This window comes from Galeopterus variegatus, unplaced genomic scaffold (assembly GCF_000696425.1).
Source record: "Galeopterus variegatus unplaced genomic scaffold, G_variegatus-3.0.2 Scaffold9645, whole genome shotgun sequence".
In the NCBI taxonomy this organism is placed as follows: domain Eukaryota; kingdom Metazoa; phylum Chordata; class Mammalia; order Dermoptera; family Cynocephalidae; genus Galeopterus; species Galeopterus variegatus.
The window spans coordinates 47,395-69,171 of NW_007735756.1; the positions used below are offsets into that span (position 1 = coordinate 47,395).

The 21,777-nt window shown below is 45.5% G+C and overlaps 1 protein-coding gene across 1 annotated transcript; it reads right to left on the bottom strand.

Annotated features, from left to right (window-relative positions):
- Positions 1-5,316: 5,316 nt before the first annotated feature.
- Positions 5,317-19,602, bottom strand: LOC103609465 (gamma-aminobutyric acid receptor subunit alpha-5-like). Its single transcript, XM_008593783.1, has 6 exons — positions 19,458-19,602; positions 17,794-18,090; positions 16,442-16,585; positions 13,819-13,971; positions 11,185-11,396; positions 5,317-6,551 (listed from the first exon to the last, which is right to left on the bottom strand). Exons 1-6 carry the CDS (start codon positions 19,600-19,602, stop codon positions 6,246-6,248), a joined length of 1,257 nt encoding a protein of 418 aa, XP_008592005.1. The 3' UTR covers positions 5,317-6,245.
- Between the last annotated feature and the right edge of the window lie 2,175 nt (positions 19,603-21,777).

Consider the following 21,777-nt stretch of genomic DNA (forward strand, 5'->3'; position numbering starts at 1 on the left):
TACTGCAGAGAAGGGAGGCACATGCATCTTCCTCAGGGAAGAATGTTGTTATTACATCAATAAATCAGGCTTAGTCGAAACTAACGTCATCAAACTCACTGATCTGGCCTCTAGCCTCTGGACCATGTCCAACTCTAACCCCTTTTCTTCCTTTTTCCACAATCATCTCCTCACCTGGATATGGCCTGTCATAGGACCTCTAACTATTATCTACCCTGCATTATTCAAATAAGTAAAATTTCTAACCAAGCTTTTAACCAGCCTTTACTTAGAAATTACCAGCTGCTGGCCACGGAAGACCCTTCCTGCTCCTCAATAGAACGCCTGACATCTTGCTGAAATGGATCTAAGTCACCGGTGGCACTTGTTCCTGACCACTCTAGCTGCAGATGCATGGATGATCTTCCCCACAACCTCTTATGCCCATTGGACACAGCAGATGGCTGACCTATGGCTCCAAGGAACTTTCATGGATTTCTCTCCCCTTGAAATCACCCTGTTCACCACTCTCCTTTGGGGTATAATGGGGTTTCTTTCTCCTCCGTTTCCTCATCCCACGACGCCCCCCTCCAGCAGGAAGTAGTTCGGAGACCTCAACAACCTTATCCCCAATAGAGCAAAAAGGGAGGAATGTAAGGCCTCACAGAAGACCCCAAAGGAGGCACTCCCTAAAACATGGTGCTTTTCTCTTCCAGGTCCTAACAATCTCACCGGCACCAATGTGCAGCCTATCAGAAATCATTACCCGCCCCTGGCCAATCAACTACCGCCCCGTGTACCTCTCCCGGAACCTGGCTCTATATAAATGTATGCTTCTCCCCCGAATAAAGCAGAACTTCTCCAGTGAACTGTCAGCTTGGGTCCTGTCGTCCTTTCACAGACAAGATGCTGATGCCATGCTTTTGGACTTCCCAGTCTCTAGAAATGTAAGAAGCAAATTTATTTTCTTTATAAATTACCCAGTTTCAGATATTCTATTATAAGCAACAGAAAATGTACTGACACACTTTAGTTTTTTGAACATATTCATGATAGATGATTTAAAGTCTATTTATTAAATCGAAAATCTGGGAACCCTCGGGTCCAGTTTCTTTTGATTGTTTTGTTTCCTGTGTATAGGTCAAACTTCCCTATTTCATTGCATGTCTCCTAATATTTCTTGAAAACTGGACACTAGATGTATATTTTAATAACATTGAGATCTGATTATTCCTCTTCCCCTAATTGCTTATTATTGTTTTATTTTTTGTAGTTGTTGAGGATAGGGTTGTTTGTTTAATGACTTTCTTGGACCAGTTGCATAGTATTTGCATTCCCTGTACTGAAGTCTCTGTTTTAAAACTGTTTTCATTTTTAGTCCTGGCTTCCTAGGGGTCACCCTTGTGTTAGCATAGCTTAGGGGTCAGCCAATGATTGGACACAATGTTTCCTTAAATGCTTTATGTAAGTTCTCCACATACATAAAGCCATGGGGATCTAAGTGTGACTTTCAAAGTTCAGGCAGATTCAAAGTCTTCCTTATCCTTCACTTTCTGCTTTCAGAGGACCTCAAGGTCAGCCAGGGATGAGTAAGTAACTAGGATTTTCTCTGCTCTTTCTTGACCATTCACACAGTCCTGCACATGCACACAGGCTTCCAGATCCTCAGGAGCATGTCAGAGGTTTTCATAGCCCACTAGGGACTGTCTGATTCTCTAAATCTTCTTTTCCATTTTTGGCTGGTCTCTTTCTTGTCCCATATGGTATTATTGCCATGGGAAGCTGTAATGTTGACCTGCCCTGACTGATGCTGATTGCTATTGTTATCAACAATGCCCTGGGGATAAAACTTTTCCTTGGAGTTCCAAGTCAGGCCAAATAGTGACAAAACCCTAGAGATGGGTTTTTTTGTTGTTGTTGTTTGATTGGTTGGGGATTTTTTGTTTGTTTGTAGAGTTCCAAATTAAATCATTTCCCTCTGGTGGCAGCAAGGTTGTCTTCATGGTACTGTGCTGAGGAACTGCTAAGAAGATGGAAGTATCTCCAAGTCAAAATGACATAGACTTCACTGTTCTTACTGAGGTTCAGTTGTTTTTCTTCAATAACCATTTTTAATTTGTTATATGCCTTTGGTTACATTTTCATAGTCTTGAAATGGTTGCTTCTGATGATCTTTCCAGTGTTTTCATTGCTTTGGGGGGAGAGAATTTACTGAGGAACTCAGTCCACAATTATGGAAGTCTCATGTCTGGACAGTAAATTTACATGGTCACCTTATCTAAAGGGCCAGGCTGTTACTCAGCCCAGATAGTCATCACCATGTGGAACTGTGTTCCCAGTGTTGTTAGGTTAACTATGGACAGGTTAATAAAAATCTCTAAAATTTTTATTTCAAAAAATTATAAGAGTTTCTAACCTCTTAAGAAAATATTTTCTTTGGGTGGGATACTACCACCAATTAGCAATCCCTACCTCAAGGGGTTTCATCAAAGCCAGTCCACCCACTTTTAGGTACCCATCTCTCAGTCAGTTCACCTGCAACTGGCCTTGAGTAATGCTGGCTGCTAGGGAGACAATAATAGCAACATAAATAATGGAGAATCAATTGGACTTAAATTACTATATTGGGTCAATTAGAGCTCATTTCAAATTTTCCTTTCTATGGTCTTACATTGCTAAATATAGTGTCTGATCCTTGGTTTTATTTGTCTTTCAATTTGAACTCAGAGAAGCTAAGTAAACCATTTCTTAAGACTTTCTTTCTCTGAATAACTCTCTAGACTTTTATATTAGAGAAATTTTGAACAGTAAATATTTTTTGAAGCACAAGTTTCCATAAAGAACCCATGTTCATTTTAAAATAGGCTACAGAGTATTTGAGTTTAGAGTTGATATAGTCTATTGAAAATAACAGTGACAAACAGATAATCATGCAAATCTTTGATGAAATGAACCTTTCTGCACACTTGAAAAGCATCACCTTATATCACTGCAAACCTGGCAAGTAATTGCAGTGATCAGAGTAATTCATATTCAAATACTCACCATGTTTGCTCATGGCATTGATTGTCCCAGATGCGCAAGTATTGTAAAAAGACATTAAGAGTGATTTTTAAATATTTAAAATACTGTTTTCACTGAGCAAACTGTGGCATTTCCAATTTTCCAAAGAAAAGAACCTTGTTGATTTGAAGCGAGTTCTTATAATGGAGGCTAATGTTGGTTGAAGACCGAGTGTCATGGTCAGTTATGCATTTCTTTCCCTTGGGGTGGACCCTCCCAGCACAGTCACCACTGTCAGTCACCAGTCATTGCTCTGGAAGGAGCAATCACATTGGGCACAGTGATACTTGCCTCCAGTCAGTCAGTGCTTCTCTCTCTCTCTCTCTCTCTCTCTCTCCTCTCTCTCTCTCTCTCTCTTTGATGGGGGTGGGGAGTAGGAGAGGACTACCCTAAAGCAGGTCCATTCCATCCAAACAGGTTTCTGAGATCACAGAAGCACAAAATTTATATAAGAAGGGACAGACAAAAAGGTCATGTTTTCTGCACACACACAAAATTTCTCCAGGGCATTCTTAATAGACGATCATTCAACCAGAGCTTGAAGCAAGATTTTCCATTTTAGGTTACATTGTTGTTGTAAATCAGCTTCACTCTGGAAGCAATTGCATGGTGCTGTGAATCCAGAGTTAGAAATGTTGAGAACTAGAACCAAGGGCTGCATTTTCTCCTAACTTGTGATATGATCTTGAGCCAGCAGATTAACTTCTTTGGGTTGTGGTATCCCTATTGGAAAAATAGGTTTCTCATTGACTTTACCTATTGCCCATAACTTGTCCCAGGAGAAACATAGAGCACTATTTCTATGGCATTAACATGACAAATAAGTCAGAAGATTTATAACCTTCTTGTCTGTCTTCAACAGAGGATGTCTGTGGTGCTATTTTAACTTTAAGTTACTCCAGAAGCATTTGAACCCAACTATTGTATGCAAACACACACTTTTAGGCCAACTTTAGCCAAGACTTGCCCTAAATAAGCCCTTAGATTCCTGAGAAAGTACAGAAGGAATACTGATTACTGACATTAGAATATTCTATTTGTGGTGATATCAAAAGAGATACATATAAGTACCCTGGCTATAAAAGTAGGGCACTGTAATTAGTAATTATTTTCAGAAATTTTTGTTTCTTGACTTGTTATCATTTTTTCCCAAGGTGATTTTTTATTATATTCTCATTAAAAATAGCAAACACTGAAATATCTACAATACAAAATGAGAGTGGAAAACCAATGTGATCTTTTCAGTAAATATTCATCAGACATAAGGCTGAGGAGTTTGTAAATGAAGGAGGCATATCTTCCTACAAGAGCTCATTGAGTTCTTCTGCAGCCAAGGCTGGAGCTTGTCAAGAAGATGACTGCAGCCTGACACAGAAGCCATCATTCTCCCTAAGGGTTAAGATGTGCAGAGCGGGTGTTTATACACATAGCCATTTGGACATAAGTGATAGTGTATCTTTCTCCAAACTACAGTTCAAAGCTAAACTGGAAAGACTGTATAAGGGAAATGTAACTATTATTAATAGCAAGTGAAATGGAAGCATCATTGCTTGCTTTTTGCTTGGGTGGGTTTTATGCTGTTGTGTACTAGAAAGCATGTATTTATTCTACAAATGCATATATTATCATTTGTAATAGGATAATGCTCCTTGTGTGAACTTTAAGAGCTTTTCTGTTGACCTTTACCCTTCTATTTGTGAAATCCCAAATCACTCTATCAAAGGGGCAATGGAATCTCTGTATATTTTAAGAGTCAGGACACCTGGTCAATTTAGACAGGCATAATGTTGATCTTGTTTGCCACAGTCATAACTCCCCTCTTGCAAATCTGGAATTCCAGTGAGTCATGGAGGGGCAGAAAGTGTTCCTTTCACACTGTTGATCGTGGGTGCTTCTTAGAACAGTAAGTAGATGGCCCAAATGCAGGACTTAGTACCACCGTTCACAAACAGCTAACACAAGGGTGGAGCTAGGACTGAGCAGTCACTGTGCACACAGCAAACACCCTCAGGGAACACTCAAGTGGGAGCACAACTGAGACGTATGTGACAGGAAAGGAAATCTGGTTTTACCTGTTAACCCTCACCATGGTTTAAATAAACTTTCTCTCCAAGTGCTGCTGGACAGAATTAGATTAGAACAGAGGGGAGCCACCAAGTAGAGTTTTCTTCCCCCGCCCCACCCCCAAGCGATTTCATGATGGCTTTCCTTTATGTCATTTTTAGGAAAAGAGTTCACCAAAATATACTTTTTTTCTAAAAATATATAGGCCCATAAGATCAATTCATTTTTTATTTTTTAATGAACATTTAAGATTCATATACAAAAGCCAACAGAGCAATAAGTCAGTCATGAAATACATACAAGGAAATAAAATAGAAAATAACTCAATTACAATTTCTCACCACTGAAGCACTATACAATGGCTGCAGCGAGAGGGGCCGGTGTTTGGAGACAGTGAACACAGAGGCCAAGTGCCCAGGACGTCACCAAACCACTTTCTGTTGAGCATCTCCTTTTGGGGATGTGGGGGTTGGTGGGAAATAAGTTTCTTTCCCCCCCAAAAACTTAAGCATTTAAATTTTTGCCTGGGGAAATATTTTATCTGTTAATCTAACATACTGTATATTTGTGTTACTAAACTTGTCTGCATAAATGTTTGCCTATTCTATTTCTTAATGTAACATCATGCAGTACTCTTGTAATTCCATAACAGTAAGAATTATCAAAGGCAATTAATTTTGTACTTAAATGTCCACAGTTTCTTCTTAATGAAAAATGCGCTCTTTGTGATCTTTGTTTCTTGCAATAGTTGGTCAAGTAATAATCATAGAGCATTTCCTAAAATATTTATTTGCTGGGAAAATTTGTATGAAATGACATTTGAAATATAAAAAACCTTGTCAGGTAACACTTGGAACAGTTAAAAATATACTTGTTTGTAAACTGTCAGTGTCAGATACTGAGCATCTCAGTGTCAGAGGCACTGTCTCCCATTTTTCTAAAAAGTTGTTTGCATTATTTATCAATGTGACATCTTCAAAACATCTCAAGTTACATGTAGAAACATCGAGGCAATATAATTTGTAAGTATTATTAAACATGCAAAAATTTCCTGAAAGACGTGTCCAGGTATGGAGCGTCCCTCTGAGCTCAGCCTCCCTTGGTGCCGTTGTGCCCTCTTGGAGTCTGGAGCGCCACAGTCACTTCTTTGCAGAAGCAGCTCCTTTGATCACTGGCTCCCTATTCAAGTATGTCGCCCAGTACACTAAGTTGAAAGTGCCAAACAAGACTGGGAACACAATTCGGGACATTTTGTCAATCTTGCTGATGCTGTTGTAAGTCTTTTTGCTCTCAGCCGTCTTCTCTTCAGAAGGTTTTACTGAGACTGAAGATGCGTTTGAAGTCCCTGCTGGGGTTTGTTCCTTTGGGATGTTAGGGGGGTGAGTCATCTTCCCAGAAGTAAAAGCATTTGTTGACTTATTTAGTATGAGTTCACGCTCCTTTTTCTGCAAAATATAAGAAGAATGTGAGGAAGAGGGCAGTCCCCCACAGACTTCTAAGTCCATCAAAGTAAAAGCATTTGTTGACTTATTTAGTATGAGTTCACGCTCCTTTTTCTGCAAAATATAAGGAGAATGTGAGGAAGAGGGCAGTCCCCCACAGACTTCTAAGTCCATCACCCCACAGTGGCACCAGTGAAAGCCATTATTGATATTAATGTCTGGCATTTCTCAAAAACTTGGAATAGATGGAATGAAGACTTCTCTTACCCCGCAGAGCAGCCATCATTTCCTGATTGTTAACTGTGCCAGTGGGAGTGAATAATGTGTGTGGATATGAAGGAACCTGTAAGGAATGGCCTACGGGGAAGGAGAAGAGGAGGGTGATTAGACATCATCATACGACAGGTGCTCTTTTGGGTAAGGTGTCTCTCACTCAGCACAGTGCTTCTGAGAACCGTCCATGTTGTGCCTGTGTCAGTAATCCACTCCTTTTTCTTACTGAGTAGTATTTCTTTGTATGAGCATACCACTGTTTATTCTCCTGTTGATGGACACCTGAACTGTTTCCAATTTGACTATTAAGAATTAAGTAGCTATAAACACTTTTTTTTTTCCTTTTTGTCTTTTTTCGTGTCTGGCAACGGATCGCAACCCTCAGTGTCGCGCCCGGACCGGACCGGACCGGCAACGGGATCGCAGCCCTCGGTGCTGCACCCGCAGCTCGCTCAGCCAGTGAGCAGGAGCCGGTCTGTATGTGGGATCCGAACCCTCGGTGGGAGCGCCTCCGCGCTCCCAAGCGGCGCACTGCAGCAGTGCGCCACCGGGCCGGCCCAGCTATAAACATTTTTGTATACACTATTTTGTGAAGATGTTTTCACTTTTCTTGGATATAACATTCTAGAACAGGCAAGATAATTTACCGTGGAGAAAACTGGAAGCATGGTTCCATTTGGAGATGAAGTGATGGGACTGCCTGGGAAGCGTGGTGAACTTTCTGGAGGCTGGTGACAGGGACTTGGGTCACACAGGTGTGCATGTTTGCCAACACTCAGCAAAGGTGCCCTGAACACTTGTGCATTTCAAGCTATGTAAATTTTTCTTCAATAGAATAAAACCATAAACCAGTTTTGAACTCTAGTTAATGATATGCATGCAGATGTCTTACTGGAGTACTGTTGTCTGAAATTTAGTTTGAAGTGCATCAGAAAATAAGATGGATTTGATAGATGGAAGATGGGTGGATGAATGGATAGAGATGACAGATGGTGATGACAGAATAGCAGAATGTTAATGGTAGGTAGGTGTTCATTGTAAAATTCTTTAAAGATTGCTGTATGTTTGAAAATATGCATAATAAAATGTTGAAAAAAACTCTGTTCCATTACCAAAGTAACAGTCTCATTGAGCAAAATTTGGAAAACATGAGTTCCTAAATTAAAGAAAATATATCGACCATTAAAAATATGGAAAAGATAAAAAGCAGGAAGGGCAAGCAAGGAGCAGGCAGCAGGGGAACAGGTAAAAAGAGGCCAAGCAAACACCAGGCAGGTGCAGGGGTGTGGGCCCCCAGGGGCACGTGAAGGAGGGCAGAAGGCAGCCATAGTCCCCAACGTCACTGAGCACCCGTGCTAGTGTGCCTGAAGAAACTGACAAGCATGACTTCTGCTTTGAATAACTTCCATCTCTGGATGTAGCCAAGGAACAGCAGGCACTTGAGAAGAGACAGCTCTGTTGTGACAACTCATGTTTTTACGTGGGAGGGATAAGCAGCAGGAGGGTGCTCAGGACTTGATGTGGTCCTGGTGGCTGTGGTGGACGAGAAGACGTGTCCCTGGATCCCACTCCAGATAGGACTTGCTGCCCTGCTGTGGGCAGTGTCTTCTTCAGGGACAGCCTCAGTGGCAGGGGGCTGCCTGAGTCATGCCCTTCCCAGGGCGGGGAGGGTAGGCAGTCACACCTGATAACCAGTGAGGTGGGAGCATGAAGTCATGGCCTTAGCCCCAGGCATGGAGCAGCTCTGCCCAGGGCACTTGCTCCAGACCTCCGTGCAGTCAGCTTTGGCTTTGCTGGCCTGGTCAGAGCTCATTGCCTTCCTCTACCCAAACTTGCTTTCTTCTCTTTCCCTTCCCACGTGTTTACTCCTAAAACTGCCTTGCACCCCAAACTCTGACCCAGCATTTGCTTCTGGAGAACCCAACATGGAGCAATGAACCCAGTCTAGTTAATAAGGTCTCTCTACTTCCACGGACGGTCAGTGTACGCGAGTGGGCTAATGCTAGGCTCACATATTCATGCTCAGCGCTGGCAGGATGTGCCTGCCCTGGAGCCTGTAGATGCCACGATGCCTCTACTGCAACAGCCTTTCTGTTATGAGGGTGGGACGCCCAGCACCACGATCTTCTGGGGAACAACACATAGTCTTGAAGTTCCATGAGATAAACCACGACACATTGCTTATTCTAGAAAATCATTGCTCGTTGGACTTGGTCCACATTACCTCATCCTCTCTACTCCCTCTAGGTCTCCATTCAGGTCTACAGCAGGAGGCTGAGCATGATGTGGTGGCTGACAGCAAGGCCACATGCTGGCACAACTGCCAGCAACATTTTAAGTCCCTCCATCTTCCCTGCACTTCATCTTCTCCAGGACTCACAGTTGTTAGCTGACTACCTGGGTTACTGCCAAGACTCCCAACTGCTCCCGAACTTCAGACTTGTCCATCTCCATCCATCATTGTGTGGCCACCAAGACCCAGGCAGTGGTGAACATCGACCTTCCAGTGACACACTAGGGGGTGCTGGAAGGCCCTCTCCCAGACTCCATTCTTGATTCTACCCCACAGACATCCTCCATGGCTCCCTCATCTGCAGGAACAAGTCCAAATACTCTGGTCAAGGACCTCCACAATCTGAAGACACCCTGTCCTTACAAATGTTTTCCCAGCTCCCCACCAATCAGCCACTACAGTCAGAACACTCTGTCCCTGTGATACCCCCAAATACGCCCACACCTGAGGCTCCTGCAGGTTGAGCAACCCTAATCTAGAAATCTGAAATCCAAAATGCCCCCAAATCCAAAACTTTTTGAGTGCCAACATGATGCCACAAGTGGAAAGTGCCACACCTGACCTCATGGGATGGGTCTCAGTCAAAACTTTGTTTCATGCACAAAATTATTAAATATATGGTATAAAATTATCTTCAGCTTATATGTGTAATGTGTATTGAAAGCATTAATAATTTTGTGTTTAGACTTGGGTCCCATCCCCAAGATATCTCATTATATGTATGCAAATATTCCAAAATCTGAAAAAAGCACTGATTTTGGAATCAGAAACCCTCTGGTCCCAAGCATTTCAGATAAGAGCTACTCAGCCTGCACTTGCCAAGCCATTCCTCAGGCTTCTCCCAGGAAGGGCCCAGAGGGGGTCCCGCTAGGCCTTTCTTCAACTGGGCAAGCTGGACGTGGAAGGGGGGCTCCTGTGACTGGAAGTGGGGCATGGGAGGGGACCCCTGAGCCAGATGAGTGAAGTCAAGTCAGAATTTCTGGATTTTGATGGGAAAAGATTAGTGTCAACTTCCAGGAGTAAGCGTGGGCCTATCTGTGGGACAGAACTGAGTGCCTCAATGGAACCAGTTGGGGCATGGGAGGGGACCCCTGAGCCAGATGAGTGAAGTCAAGTCAGAATTTCTGGATTTTCATGGGAAAAGATTAGTGTCAACTTCCAGGAGTAAGCGTGGGCCTATCTGTGGGACAGAACTGAGTGCCTCAATGGAACCAGGGTGTCCTGTACTTCCTGGTCAGGCTTGCGGCCCCTGGTGGGGAGGTAGGGACATATAATTCCAGTCTTCTGTAATACCTGCTTGGACTTCCTTCAGCCTGATTTTCCAAAGAACAGACTACATTCCACGTTCGAGTCAATCCTAATGAGTGTGACCTCCTCTCAGTCTGCAGGACTCACTTATCTGTGCTGTGCGTGGTGTAACTAGCAGTTTATCATGCGCATTTCTATTTTCCATCCACGTACACTATTCTCATCTCCCCACAAAAATGATCCAACTTGAAATCTTGTGCAACTTTTTTTCTTCAAATATTCCTTAGATTTAAACCAAATCACCCTTTAACTCGATGATTGTTTTGAACAGAGTAATGCTTTTCACCACGATTCACAAGCATGATTTAGAGGGGCTGGATATGCTGTGTTGATGCCCTGCCTCTGCAAGTCATGGCCCTCCTCACCGTCCGAAGGCCACCTTGAAGAAGACACACTGCACGATGAAGTGGCAAAAAAAAAAAGAGAAGTATGTATCGTACAATGAAAAACTGGACAAGTTGTGTCTGCAAAGAGGCAGGAGTGAGCTTGCAAAGATGATGGGCATGAATATAAACACGCCCGAGCCATCTACATAACATCAGAACTTTCACTTTAACTAAAATGGTGATTCAGAATAAATGAGGAAAGTGACCTGCTGCAAGACTTTGTGACGACCTTGTAGATAAGGGAACGGATCATTTGGGCTGGGGAAGGGGTAAAAAGGAGAAACACCTTGTCTTACACTTGGACATAGAATCAGGCACGGTTCCCTCAGTCAAAGGAATCTGAAAGAAAGGAGAAGCAGGAAAATAAAGTCAGTACCTTGATCTTGGCTGCTTCTGAGGCTTTTTTGCCATCCCAGGCCCAGCCTCTCTTGGTAAAGTAGTTGACTGTGGCAAACTCGATCAGCGCAGAGAAGACAAACGCGTAGCACACGGCTATGAACCAGTCCATGGCGGTTGCATAGGCCACTTTGGGCAGAGAGTTCCGTGCGCTGATGCTGAGGGTCGTCATGGTCAGCACCGTGGTCACCCCTGCGGGGGTCAGACGGGGCGGGGTGGAGGATGGAAACAGGCGTCAGTACAACAGCCCGGACACAGCAGACAAAGACACGAGAGGAACAGGCTATGCAGTGCCAGCCTGCATCTTCCTTGCTAAATATTTTCTTAACATTTAACACGTCCGTAGCATATAAAATATTGCCTCCTTCCTCTAGAATACGATCTGAGGAAGGCAGGGATTTGGGTCTGATTTTGGCCCCCACTGCCTTGGAGGAAGCCAAGCAAAGAGGTGGTGCTCAGACAAGATGTGTGGAAAGTGTGGTGTCCTGCGGTACTCGGGCAAGGTGTACAGGATAAATGGCGGCCTCATCATACCACATCGGCAAAGTGCTCCACAGAGACTTACCATGTGCTTTGCCTGTCCACGCAAAGACACGGGACAGACTTTCTACAACAAGAGCACCATGTCTGAATGTTGGTCTGGGTACTTCACTCCCTCAAAGAGTAAGCAGTGTCCCCTCAAGGCTGCTGTGCAAGGTGCCTGTGGCCTCTGGGGACCTTGCAGTGACCACACAGAGGGCTTGATCCCTAGAGGGGGATGTTCCTTCAGGACTGGCGGATTATGGGCCAGGCATCTACTAAGTGCCAGACTCTGACCTAAAGCACATTCTGGATGTGTGTCATCTTCCCCGTTCTCCCAGTGGGGAGCCTGAGGATTTGAAAGTATTTAGCACTGTACCCAAATTCACCAGCTAGTAAATGAAGATGACCCATCTTCAGACTCAAGTCTGCTGGACTCTTACACTGTAGCTTCCATGTGCTAACACTGCCTTCCTTGTCACGGCAGTTTGTCTGCAGGAGCGTGCATCTGAGTGTGTGGGATGTGAACAAATTCCTGTGTTGAAATCCTAACCTCCAGTACTGCAGACTGTGACCTTATTTGGAAATACGGTCTTCACAGAAATAATCAAGTTATCACGAGGTAATCAGGGTGAGCCCTAATCTAACATGACTGGTGTTCTCATAAAAGGGAGACTTGGAGACAAATGTGCACACAGGGAGAACAACCTGTGAAGACTGGAGTTCTGCTGCCACGAGCCAAAGAGCTACCAGAAGCCAGCAGAGAGGCCTGGGAGAGACCCTTCCCTCATGTCCTCAGAAGGAAGCCACCCTGCTGACTCCTGGATTTCAGACTTCCAGACTCCAGAGCTAGGACTTTGTTAGGGCAGCCACAGGAAACAGCACAGCACAAAAGGATGGAATACTGCTGGTGGTCCTGGCAGCTTTCAGTTTCATTCACTGCCATCCTTCAAAGGTATTTACATATACTCACTGAACATGGGATCCTGCATGGAATTAATGCTTAATGAGAAATCACTAGGCATCTTTGATTTTTCTTAGACATCTAGTTAATCATTGTACTGGGGGGCGTGTTCTATGCATGACCCTAAACAGGTTTCTGGAGACTTCTTGGGTCCTTTAACATCCTAACATACGGCATTTTCCAAACTTCTTTTCCCTGCCACCTCCTAAATTTCCCCTAACGGGTTCATTAGGTACATTAACTTGGGGAGCACTGCCTGGCTATGAGCCAACCTCCACAACTTCCAGAAACATTCCTAAAGCTCACTCAGGCCAGGCAGGTGGATCTGGGCACGTGGTTGGAGGCAGAGTGATGGTCAGACTAGAACACTCTTGTGCCACTCACCTGTAAACTCCTGGGCTCTTGGGCTTCCTACACACTGTGCAAGCATTAAAATAAAATTTGTGCTAATACTTTCCTCCTTTGGAAGGGAAACTGCAGTAGCAAGAGCTGAGGTGCAACTACCTTGCAGTTTGTAAAGATGTGAGCATCCAATGTCACAACTGACCTGCAAAACTACATTCAGCATCTCCTTTCAAATTTGAGGAAACTGAGTCATGCTCAGCTATGTCCCTTGTGCCAAGGTACCTCCTGAGCTAGGTCTTTCTAAATTTATGTCATAGGTATGTAAAATAATGCTCTAGATTCTTATCATATATATAGATATGTTTAATTTATTACTGTTGTATCACATTGATTGTCACTTGGTGGTTAATTTTAAAGTGGCATGCAAGTTTCAAAGAAAACTGCCTGATAGGTTATAAAGTAGTACTTAATGAGAACTGTAAAATACTATAGCAAAGGGTCACCAAGACAGATACATGCTGGCAATTTCAAGCCTCAAGAAAGGCTACCTTACTTTTACTAAGGCTTTTCAAAAAGGAAGTAACTGTTAAATACACCACGAACCCTCATTCAGAAAGAAATCCTAAGTCTTAATCCTTCACATTTAATTCTTAACTAATCGGTCAATTTGTTCCCAGGTCATAAAACGAAGCAGCAAACTGGAAGTTTTGTGGCTGTTGTTGCTTTGGAAGTTGTTAGACTCAGTCACTAACCACCAGTGTCCAGACCTGGCTTTGGGACACTCACCAAAAACTGTCCTGGCTGGGACTGATTCTCGGTTCAGCCAAAAGGACACCTGCGATAAGATCACCGTCATTATGCAGGGCAGGTAGGTCTGGATGACAAAGTACCCAATCTTCCTTTTGAGGTGGAAGTGAGCTGTCATGATTGTGTATTCACCTGCAAATAAGTACATCAATGCCCATCAGTCCCCTAAAGTCTCCACAGTTCCTGCTCCAATGGTTCCCGTTTGCTAGACCAGAGTTCACTCCACCTTCACGGTGGACAAGCATTTATTTGTATTATTTGTTAAGAAGAAGATGGAAGAGGATGCGTGAATTTCTTAAGTCTTTTGACCCCCAGCCTCTGAAAAGCCTTTGCTTACGGATGCTTTTCCTGTGCAAAATCAGATTTGTGGGTTTTACTAATCCCCTGTTCCAATCTGTGCCACTCTCCCCCGCCCCCTGGCCTGTTACTGCAATCAGGATTTCAGGATTTAGCCTCTTCAGATATAACCTGGGAGATCACAGAGACCTGCTGTGGGTGGACAGATTCCTTCCTATCTCCCAGCTCGGGAGCCTCCAGGAAGGTGGGACAACCCCTCTCCCGCAGGCGACAGGCTCTGTGCTGGCCGGGCCCGGGTGGAGGGAGAGTAACAGCAGCTCAGGAGGCCACGGATCCCGCAACTCACAGGCGTTTTCTGCTCTCTGCAATTGGGGGCATTTCCTTGGCCATGTCCCAGGGCCTTCTCTGGATTTGCCTGGCTGTGTGGGAGGCGCGTGGGGACCTCCCGTTCATCGCTGACAACGATGCTGCCCTGATGGTTAACTGGTAAGGAGCCGGGGACAGCTGTGCTCAGAGGGTGAGTGGGGCCTGTTGGACCACTGCTACTTGAGTGCGGACCCCTGGGGGGTGGGAGAGGTGCCTTGAGAAGCTGAGGCACAGGTGAGCTGATCTGAGGACACACTTCCTTGGCTGAACTGCGAGGAGTGGATGCTGTTGCTGGGAGCCAGGCTGCACTGTGAATGTGGGAGAACAGGCTTGGGGGCTCCACTGCAGCAGACCCCCGGCGGGGGCTCCTCTGTTAGGGCAGTGGTCTGTGGCTGCATGGACAGGGTGTTGGAATGTTTGAGGCTCCAATGCTTACTTTGCTGGAAGCAAAGCTCATGGCTTGGCAAGGCCAGCTGCGATGCTCCTGAGGGCCTTTCCTCATAGCATGCGTGGTGCTGGAGACCAGGGGACCACAAAGTACACATGTGGAGAAAGGTGCCCTCACAGAGAAGGAGCCAGTTCTCAGCAGTGCCTGGAGATACAATGGCAGTGGCAGGGTACGCTGTCCCCATTGCCCCATGGCAGGTGAGAGCCAGTGAGGCTTCAGTACAGGAGAAAGAACAGGGGTAAGAGAAGGGGCAGGGGACTGGTCCAGCGGCAAGCACTGCATGTTTAATCATGACCCAATTTCTCCTCTTCTTAGCACACAGAGAAGGGAAGTACCATTCTATTTCTTTACAGTAAGGTTTGAAATTACTCTCCACATTTAATTCTTTTATAGTGTTGCTGTTCTTTTAATTTTGTTTTATTTTTGAGTTAGGGGTAGAAAAATCAGGTCATAAAAAAAGTCTATCTTTTTAGAATGCAAATAATGGCAGAGAACCCAGTTATAAGTTTTTAAAGAACTACATGAAAATTCCAAACTGGAGCATCCTCCTTCAGCACCACGATTCTTTACCCCAAATTTCTGCCATACCACCTCTTCACTGGATTCTATGGCATCGGCCTGTTTCCTCTTCTTCTCCCCTTAGAGTGGTCACTGGAGGGCAAGAGGGTCCTCGCAGGCTCTCTCATCTCAGGGGCGCCCAGTGTCCACTGTGTCCTGGCCAGCTGCGAGGGTGGGCCTGCTGACAACCAGATGGTATCCACGGAGGCTCAGGCTCGATCTGCGGTCAGGGCTCACTCCATCCATTTGGGCTTTTCTCCTCTGCTGTATGAGACTCTTTGGAGCCCTGATGTCCCCTCCCCCACTCCCAGCACCACCTCATGACCGCTAGGCTGGTCCTGCCCACGGCTGGGGAGGCCGACCGCATCCTGTTCCCTTGGGTCCCCTCCCATTTCGTAGCAGAAGCAGCCAGGCTTGAGTTGCCCCTGCCGGGCTCAGGCCAGCCACGAGCATCTGGAGTTGAGTGTCTGTTTCCTTCTTGGTACCATCTTAGCTCTTCTTTTCTTGCTGCTTGGCTGTGCTTGCCCAAATTCAACCCCAGGGAAATCTCTGAAATGTTCAGCGCAGGAGGCAGGGAAGTGGGTAACTTGTCTGCAGAGACTGCCCCTGCATCTCAGTGCTTGGGGCAGGGGTGTTACATAAGCAGGGCTGGAAGGGTGGCTAGCGCACTGCAGATTAATGCTGCGTGATCACCCTTAATGCCACTGGCCACAGCTGGTCCTGTGTGCATGGCTGCAGGGAGGGGCCTGGCCGGGAGGACTCCTCTCAGCCAGCACTCACCACAGCTGTGGCCCATGTCACTGAGGAGAATGCAACTGGCCAGGACGGGTTGTGCTTGGCAGCAGCCCTCACAAGTTGACACAGGGAGCACCGTGCCCTCCCAGATGTGGAGTCCCGTGTGCACCTGGCGGCCCCGCCCACACTGGCTCTCACCTGTGCTGGTGCTGATGTTCTCAGTGCCCACTGTCTGCCCCATCAGGTGGTACTGGTTCAGCCTGGAGCCGTCTTCCGCCACCACCACTGACTTGGTGGATCCATTGGTCCAGACATAGACAACTTCAGAATTAGGGTATGCATCTGCAAGTGGAAGAGGCAGAAAGTGGTATAAATGTGGAATCATTTGTAGCCTAAAAAACACAAAGAAATTTGTAGAAGCAGCAAGAGACATGATGGGACAGTCTGGAAAGTCAAAGTTAAATGACCCAAAGAGTGTGTAGAGTCAGATCCAGGCAGACACCGTGGGGGTTCAGGTCCTTCCCATTTTAAAAGGGAAGTCCTTGCTAGTAGGTATCTTCTCTTTACAGTGCAGGACGGAGTAGCAATGGCAAGCACGGGCTCCGAGACCAGAGTGCCAGGTCCACTCCAGCTCTGTGACCTTGGCAAGTCACTTATTGTTCGTGCCTCACTCCCTTCATCTGTAGCATGGGGATGATAACAGCACCTACTTCTTAGGGTTCTGGCTATGGCTACATGACCCACACAATGACACATATGCATGAAACACTCAGAGCAGCTCCCAAGTGAGTTGGCTAAACTTTGCTCTTCGCAAAAGGCACTTGCTGTCCACATCACCCTGCATGAAAGGCATGGCAGCCAAGACCTGCAACCCTTGTGTCACGCCTGTGAATATGTTACCTTACATGGCAAAAGGCACTGTGCCGTGGAATTAAGGTTCTGGACCTTAAAATTAGGAGATTATCCTGGACCATCCCAGTGGTCCCAACCCCTAAAAATAGAGAAATTTCTCCAGCTGGATCTAGTCAGAGAGATTCAAAGGATGAAGAAGGACTTGACCATGAGATTTATATTAGAACTGAACTGGATCCATAGATTATAGACTGGATGACATCTGATACTGAATCTTTTCAGCAGGGACATGATGTGTTTCCCNTCCCATTTCGTAGCAGAAGCAGCCAGGCTTGAGTTGCCCCTGCCGGGCTCAGGCCAGCCACAAGCATCTGGAGTTGAGTGTCTGTTTCCTTCTTGGTACCATCTTAGCTATTCTTTTCTTGCTGCTTGGCTGTGCTTGCCCAAATTCAACCCCAGGGAAATCTCTGAAATGTTCAGCGCAGGAGGCAGGGAAGTGGGTAACTTGCCTGCAGAGACTGCCCCTGCATCTCAGTGCTTGGGGCAGGGGTGTTACATAAGCAGGGCTGGAAGGGTGGCTAGCGCACTGCAGATTAATGCTGCGTGATCACCCTTAATGCCACTGGCCACAGCTGGTCCTGTGTGCATGGCTGCAGGGAGGGGCCTGGCCGGGAGGACTCCTCTCAGCCAGCACTCACCACAGCTGTGGCCCATGTCACTGAGGAGAGTGCAACTGGCCAGGACGGGTTGTGCTTGGCAGCAGCCCTCACAAGTTGACACAGGGAGCACCGTGCCCTCCCAGATGTGGAGTCCCGTGTGCACCTGGCGGCCCCGCCCACACTGGCTCTCACCTGTGCTGGTGCTGATGTTCTCAGTGCCCACTGTCTGCCCCATCAGGTGGTACTGGTTCAGCCTGGAGCCGTCTTCCGCCACCACCACTGACTTGGTGGAGCCATTGGTCCAGACATAGACAACTTCAGAATTAGGGTATGCATCTGCAAGTGGAAGAGGCAGAAAGTGGTATAAATGTGGAATCATTTGTAGCCTAAAAAACACAAAGAAATTTGTAGAAGCAGCAAGAGACATGATGGGACAGTCTGGAAAGTCAAAGTTAAATGACCCAAAGAGTGTGTAGAGTCAGATCCAGGCAGACACCGTGGGGGTTCAGGTCCTTCCCATTTTAAAAGGGAAGTCCTTGCTAGTAGGTATCTTCTCTTTACAGTGCAGGACGGAGTAGCAATGGCAAGCACGGGCTCCGAGACCAGAGTGCCAGGTCCACTCCAGCTCTGTGACCTTGGCAAGTCACTTATTGTTCGTGCCTCACTCCCTTCATCTGTAGCATGGGGATGATAACAGCACCTACTTCTTAGGGTTCTGGCTATGGCTACATGACCCACACAATGACACATATGCATGAAACACTCAGAGCAGCTCCCAAGTGAGTTGGCTAAACTTTGCTCTTCGCAAAAGGCACTTGCTGTCCACATCACCCTGCATGAAAGGCATGGCAGCCAAGACCTGCAACCCTTGTGTCACGCCTGTGAATATGTTACCTTACATGGCAAAAGGCACTGTGCCGTGGAATTAAGGTTCTGGACCTTAAAATTAGGAGATTATCCTGGACCATCCCAGTGGTCCCAACCCCTAAAAATAGAGAAATTTCTCCAGCTGGATCTAGTCAGAGAGATTCAAAGGATGAAGAAGGACTTGACCATGAGATTTATATTAGAACTGAACTGGATCCATAGATTATAGACTGGATGACATCTGATACTGAATCTTTTCAGCAGGGACATGATGTGTTTCCCCATGTGTTTAGGTATCTATTAAGGTACCTTTTAATAAAATTGTATAATTTTCTACATATAATCTTTCACATCTTTGGCTAGATGATCTCCCCGTCGACGAAAATGCAACTGGAAACACTTTTCCAATAACCAGTGCGTCCGGTCCCAGAGTGATGGCCATAGAGAGGCCAATGGAACAGAAGGAGGCTGGGCCAGGGTGGGATCATACATGAGAATTAGGGACAAAATTGATCTGCACAGTAGTAAGATATTACATAGAAGTAAATAGAGTAGACCCTGTTACTGCAATGGACGAGATACCATGGAAGCTATGCTTAGCTCATTGCAGGTGGATGTTGAGTGGTATTGTCAAGCTTTTTTTTTTAAATTGAAACATAGTTGATTGTACATATCTGTGGGGTACAGAGTGAATATAGATACCTGTGTGCAATACGTGGTGCTCAAATCAGGATAATTAGTATATTCCACATTATACAATGTATGTTTTTTAATTAGCATGACTTTCTGTTTCAAGTTTTAGGTAATATAAAAGTGTGTTTTCATATGGATGTCACTGGAGCTCTCCTGATACAAGTGCACTCTGTTGTCATTTCCCTTGTCTGTCAGGGAGACGTGCAGCTTGCGGTGATGAGGGCGGGTGGGGGGATGCTGCTCTCCACCCTTGCAAGCGGCTTTCTTGTGAAAGGCACCTTTGGGCATAGCCTGCAACTCTGATGGCTCCCTGAGTTACCCATAAATGACAGTGAGATTTCTATCTTTTTTCTATTATGTAAATGTCACAGAACCTTGAATAATGAAGGGCCCTGGCACTCAGACACAAATTGGAGCAGAGCATGATTCTGACATTCCTACCCAACTGGGGTTTCTGTGTGTGTATACATGAATATTAAGTATTTGGCATACTATGACACATAGTAGGTGCTTAATAAGTAGAAGGTACAATGAGCATAACCATATGTGGCGAAGGACTTCTGCTTGGTGTCAAATCCAGTCCTATGAAAAGGTCTTTCTACTTGAATTTACTTTTTGTCAGTCAAAAGCAAACCTAGTCTGTGACAATGCTGGTCGGCCTTGTCTAACAGGCTGCACTGGGACAGCCCCAAATTGTCAATGACCAGGTAGAAAAACTGTGTTATTCTGTGCATTGATTGCCTCTGATGTTGAAGAAACACAGATTAGAACGTAACAGGTAATTGGAAATTTTCTGATTTGAAAATGTACAGGATTTGAATTCTCTGAAACCCATGGCTCTAGCCTTCCCCTCGCTTCTAAAAAACCAGGGTGGGAATGAGCAGAGTTACCATATCTCATGACCCTGTCCCACATCACATGTGTGACCTGCAGTTCCCTGAGCTGAAAGCCAAGTAAACACCTGACACCTCACTTGAGCATCCCTAATTTGAAAATACAAAATGCTTCAAAATCTGAAACTTTTTGAGTGCCGACCTGATGCTTAAAGGAGCATTTCTGATTTCAAATTTTTGCATTAGGGTTGCTCAACCAGCTTGGTATCTGCAAATATTCCAAAATCTGAAAAAATCTGAAATCTGAAACTCTTCTGGACCCAAGCATTTCAGATAAGGGCTACTCAACCTGTAACATAGATAAGAAAACTATGCAGAACCTAAATGCATACAGATGTGGCATCCCTAGTTGCCTGTTGGATACCCAACATTCCTGCTTTAAACTCAACAGGTAAAAATCAGGTCAGTGGGGTTTCCATGCCCTTTTCCTTGCCCAGAATCAACTGAGAGGTGAGTGTGCAATCAACAGTTGGGGGTGGACAGACGACACGTGTGCCCTGTTACCAGTGCTGCGACACTGGAGGATTGAGGCCCATAAGTTCCCCTCAGCCGAGTCCTTACAAGATCATGTGGGGTTGTGCCTGCTGGTCTGAGGGGCAGAGAGTCAAAGCGACCATGCTACCTGTGTTTATGGACTTTAATAGGACCAGACCAAGAGGAAGGAAAAAGACCATCACCCTCCCAACACAGAAGACCCTCTGCCTTGCGGAGAGGCGTGAGAAATAGGACAGAGGCCAGGGGTGTTTGGGGGAAGTCCCTCACGCAGCTTACCATGCCCTCAAACCAATTTGATTTTTTTTTACCTTCAGACCAGAAGCTCCTTCTAATTACTTCCAGTTTCCTCATGTTAAAACAGTATTTTGCAAGTCGCCTGGTCTTAAAATGCAGTGTTATCTTTGACTCATGTAGCTGTCATCCTATACACCCTCCTCTCATAATGGCCACCACCTGCTCTCAGCTCTCACCACTTCCAACTGCTTCCTGGGAGCTCCCAGCTCTTGGTTTCACCTCCACAAATAATGATTTTGGCACGTTTCCTCAATAAAAATCACTTACTCTGCCTGCTACTTTTATGCTTTCCTATTTAAGGCCCTTCCTGTTTGAGTTGCAATGGCACCTGTCATTTTCCCAAATGAGCTTCTCTTCTGGTCCAGCACCCCGACTAGCTGATTGGGGGTCATTTGTGTTTTGTCCTTATTTCCATTATGCCTCCCTTTATTCAAATCCTACCAGGTTCAGTTCAAAAAATGAGCCCCGTGATCAGCAATCCCATCTGTGAATTCCAAATGGCTTGCAGCTGCACAAAGGGATTTAACCTAATTATTTAAATATGTCCGTAGTCAGCTCCTTTGAAGTAGATCTGGGTCCATGCTTCTGTGCCCCTCACAGCACCTAGCAGAGTGTTGAGTGCTTACATGCCTGCCATAGAATGTTTGTGTCCCCCCCAAATTTATATGGTTAACCTAATGTAAATGTGATGGTCTTAGGAGGTTGGGTCTTTAAGAAGTGATCAGGTCACGAGTGTGGAGTCTCATGAATGGAATTAGTGTTCCTATAAAAGAGACCCAGA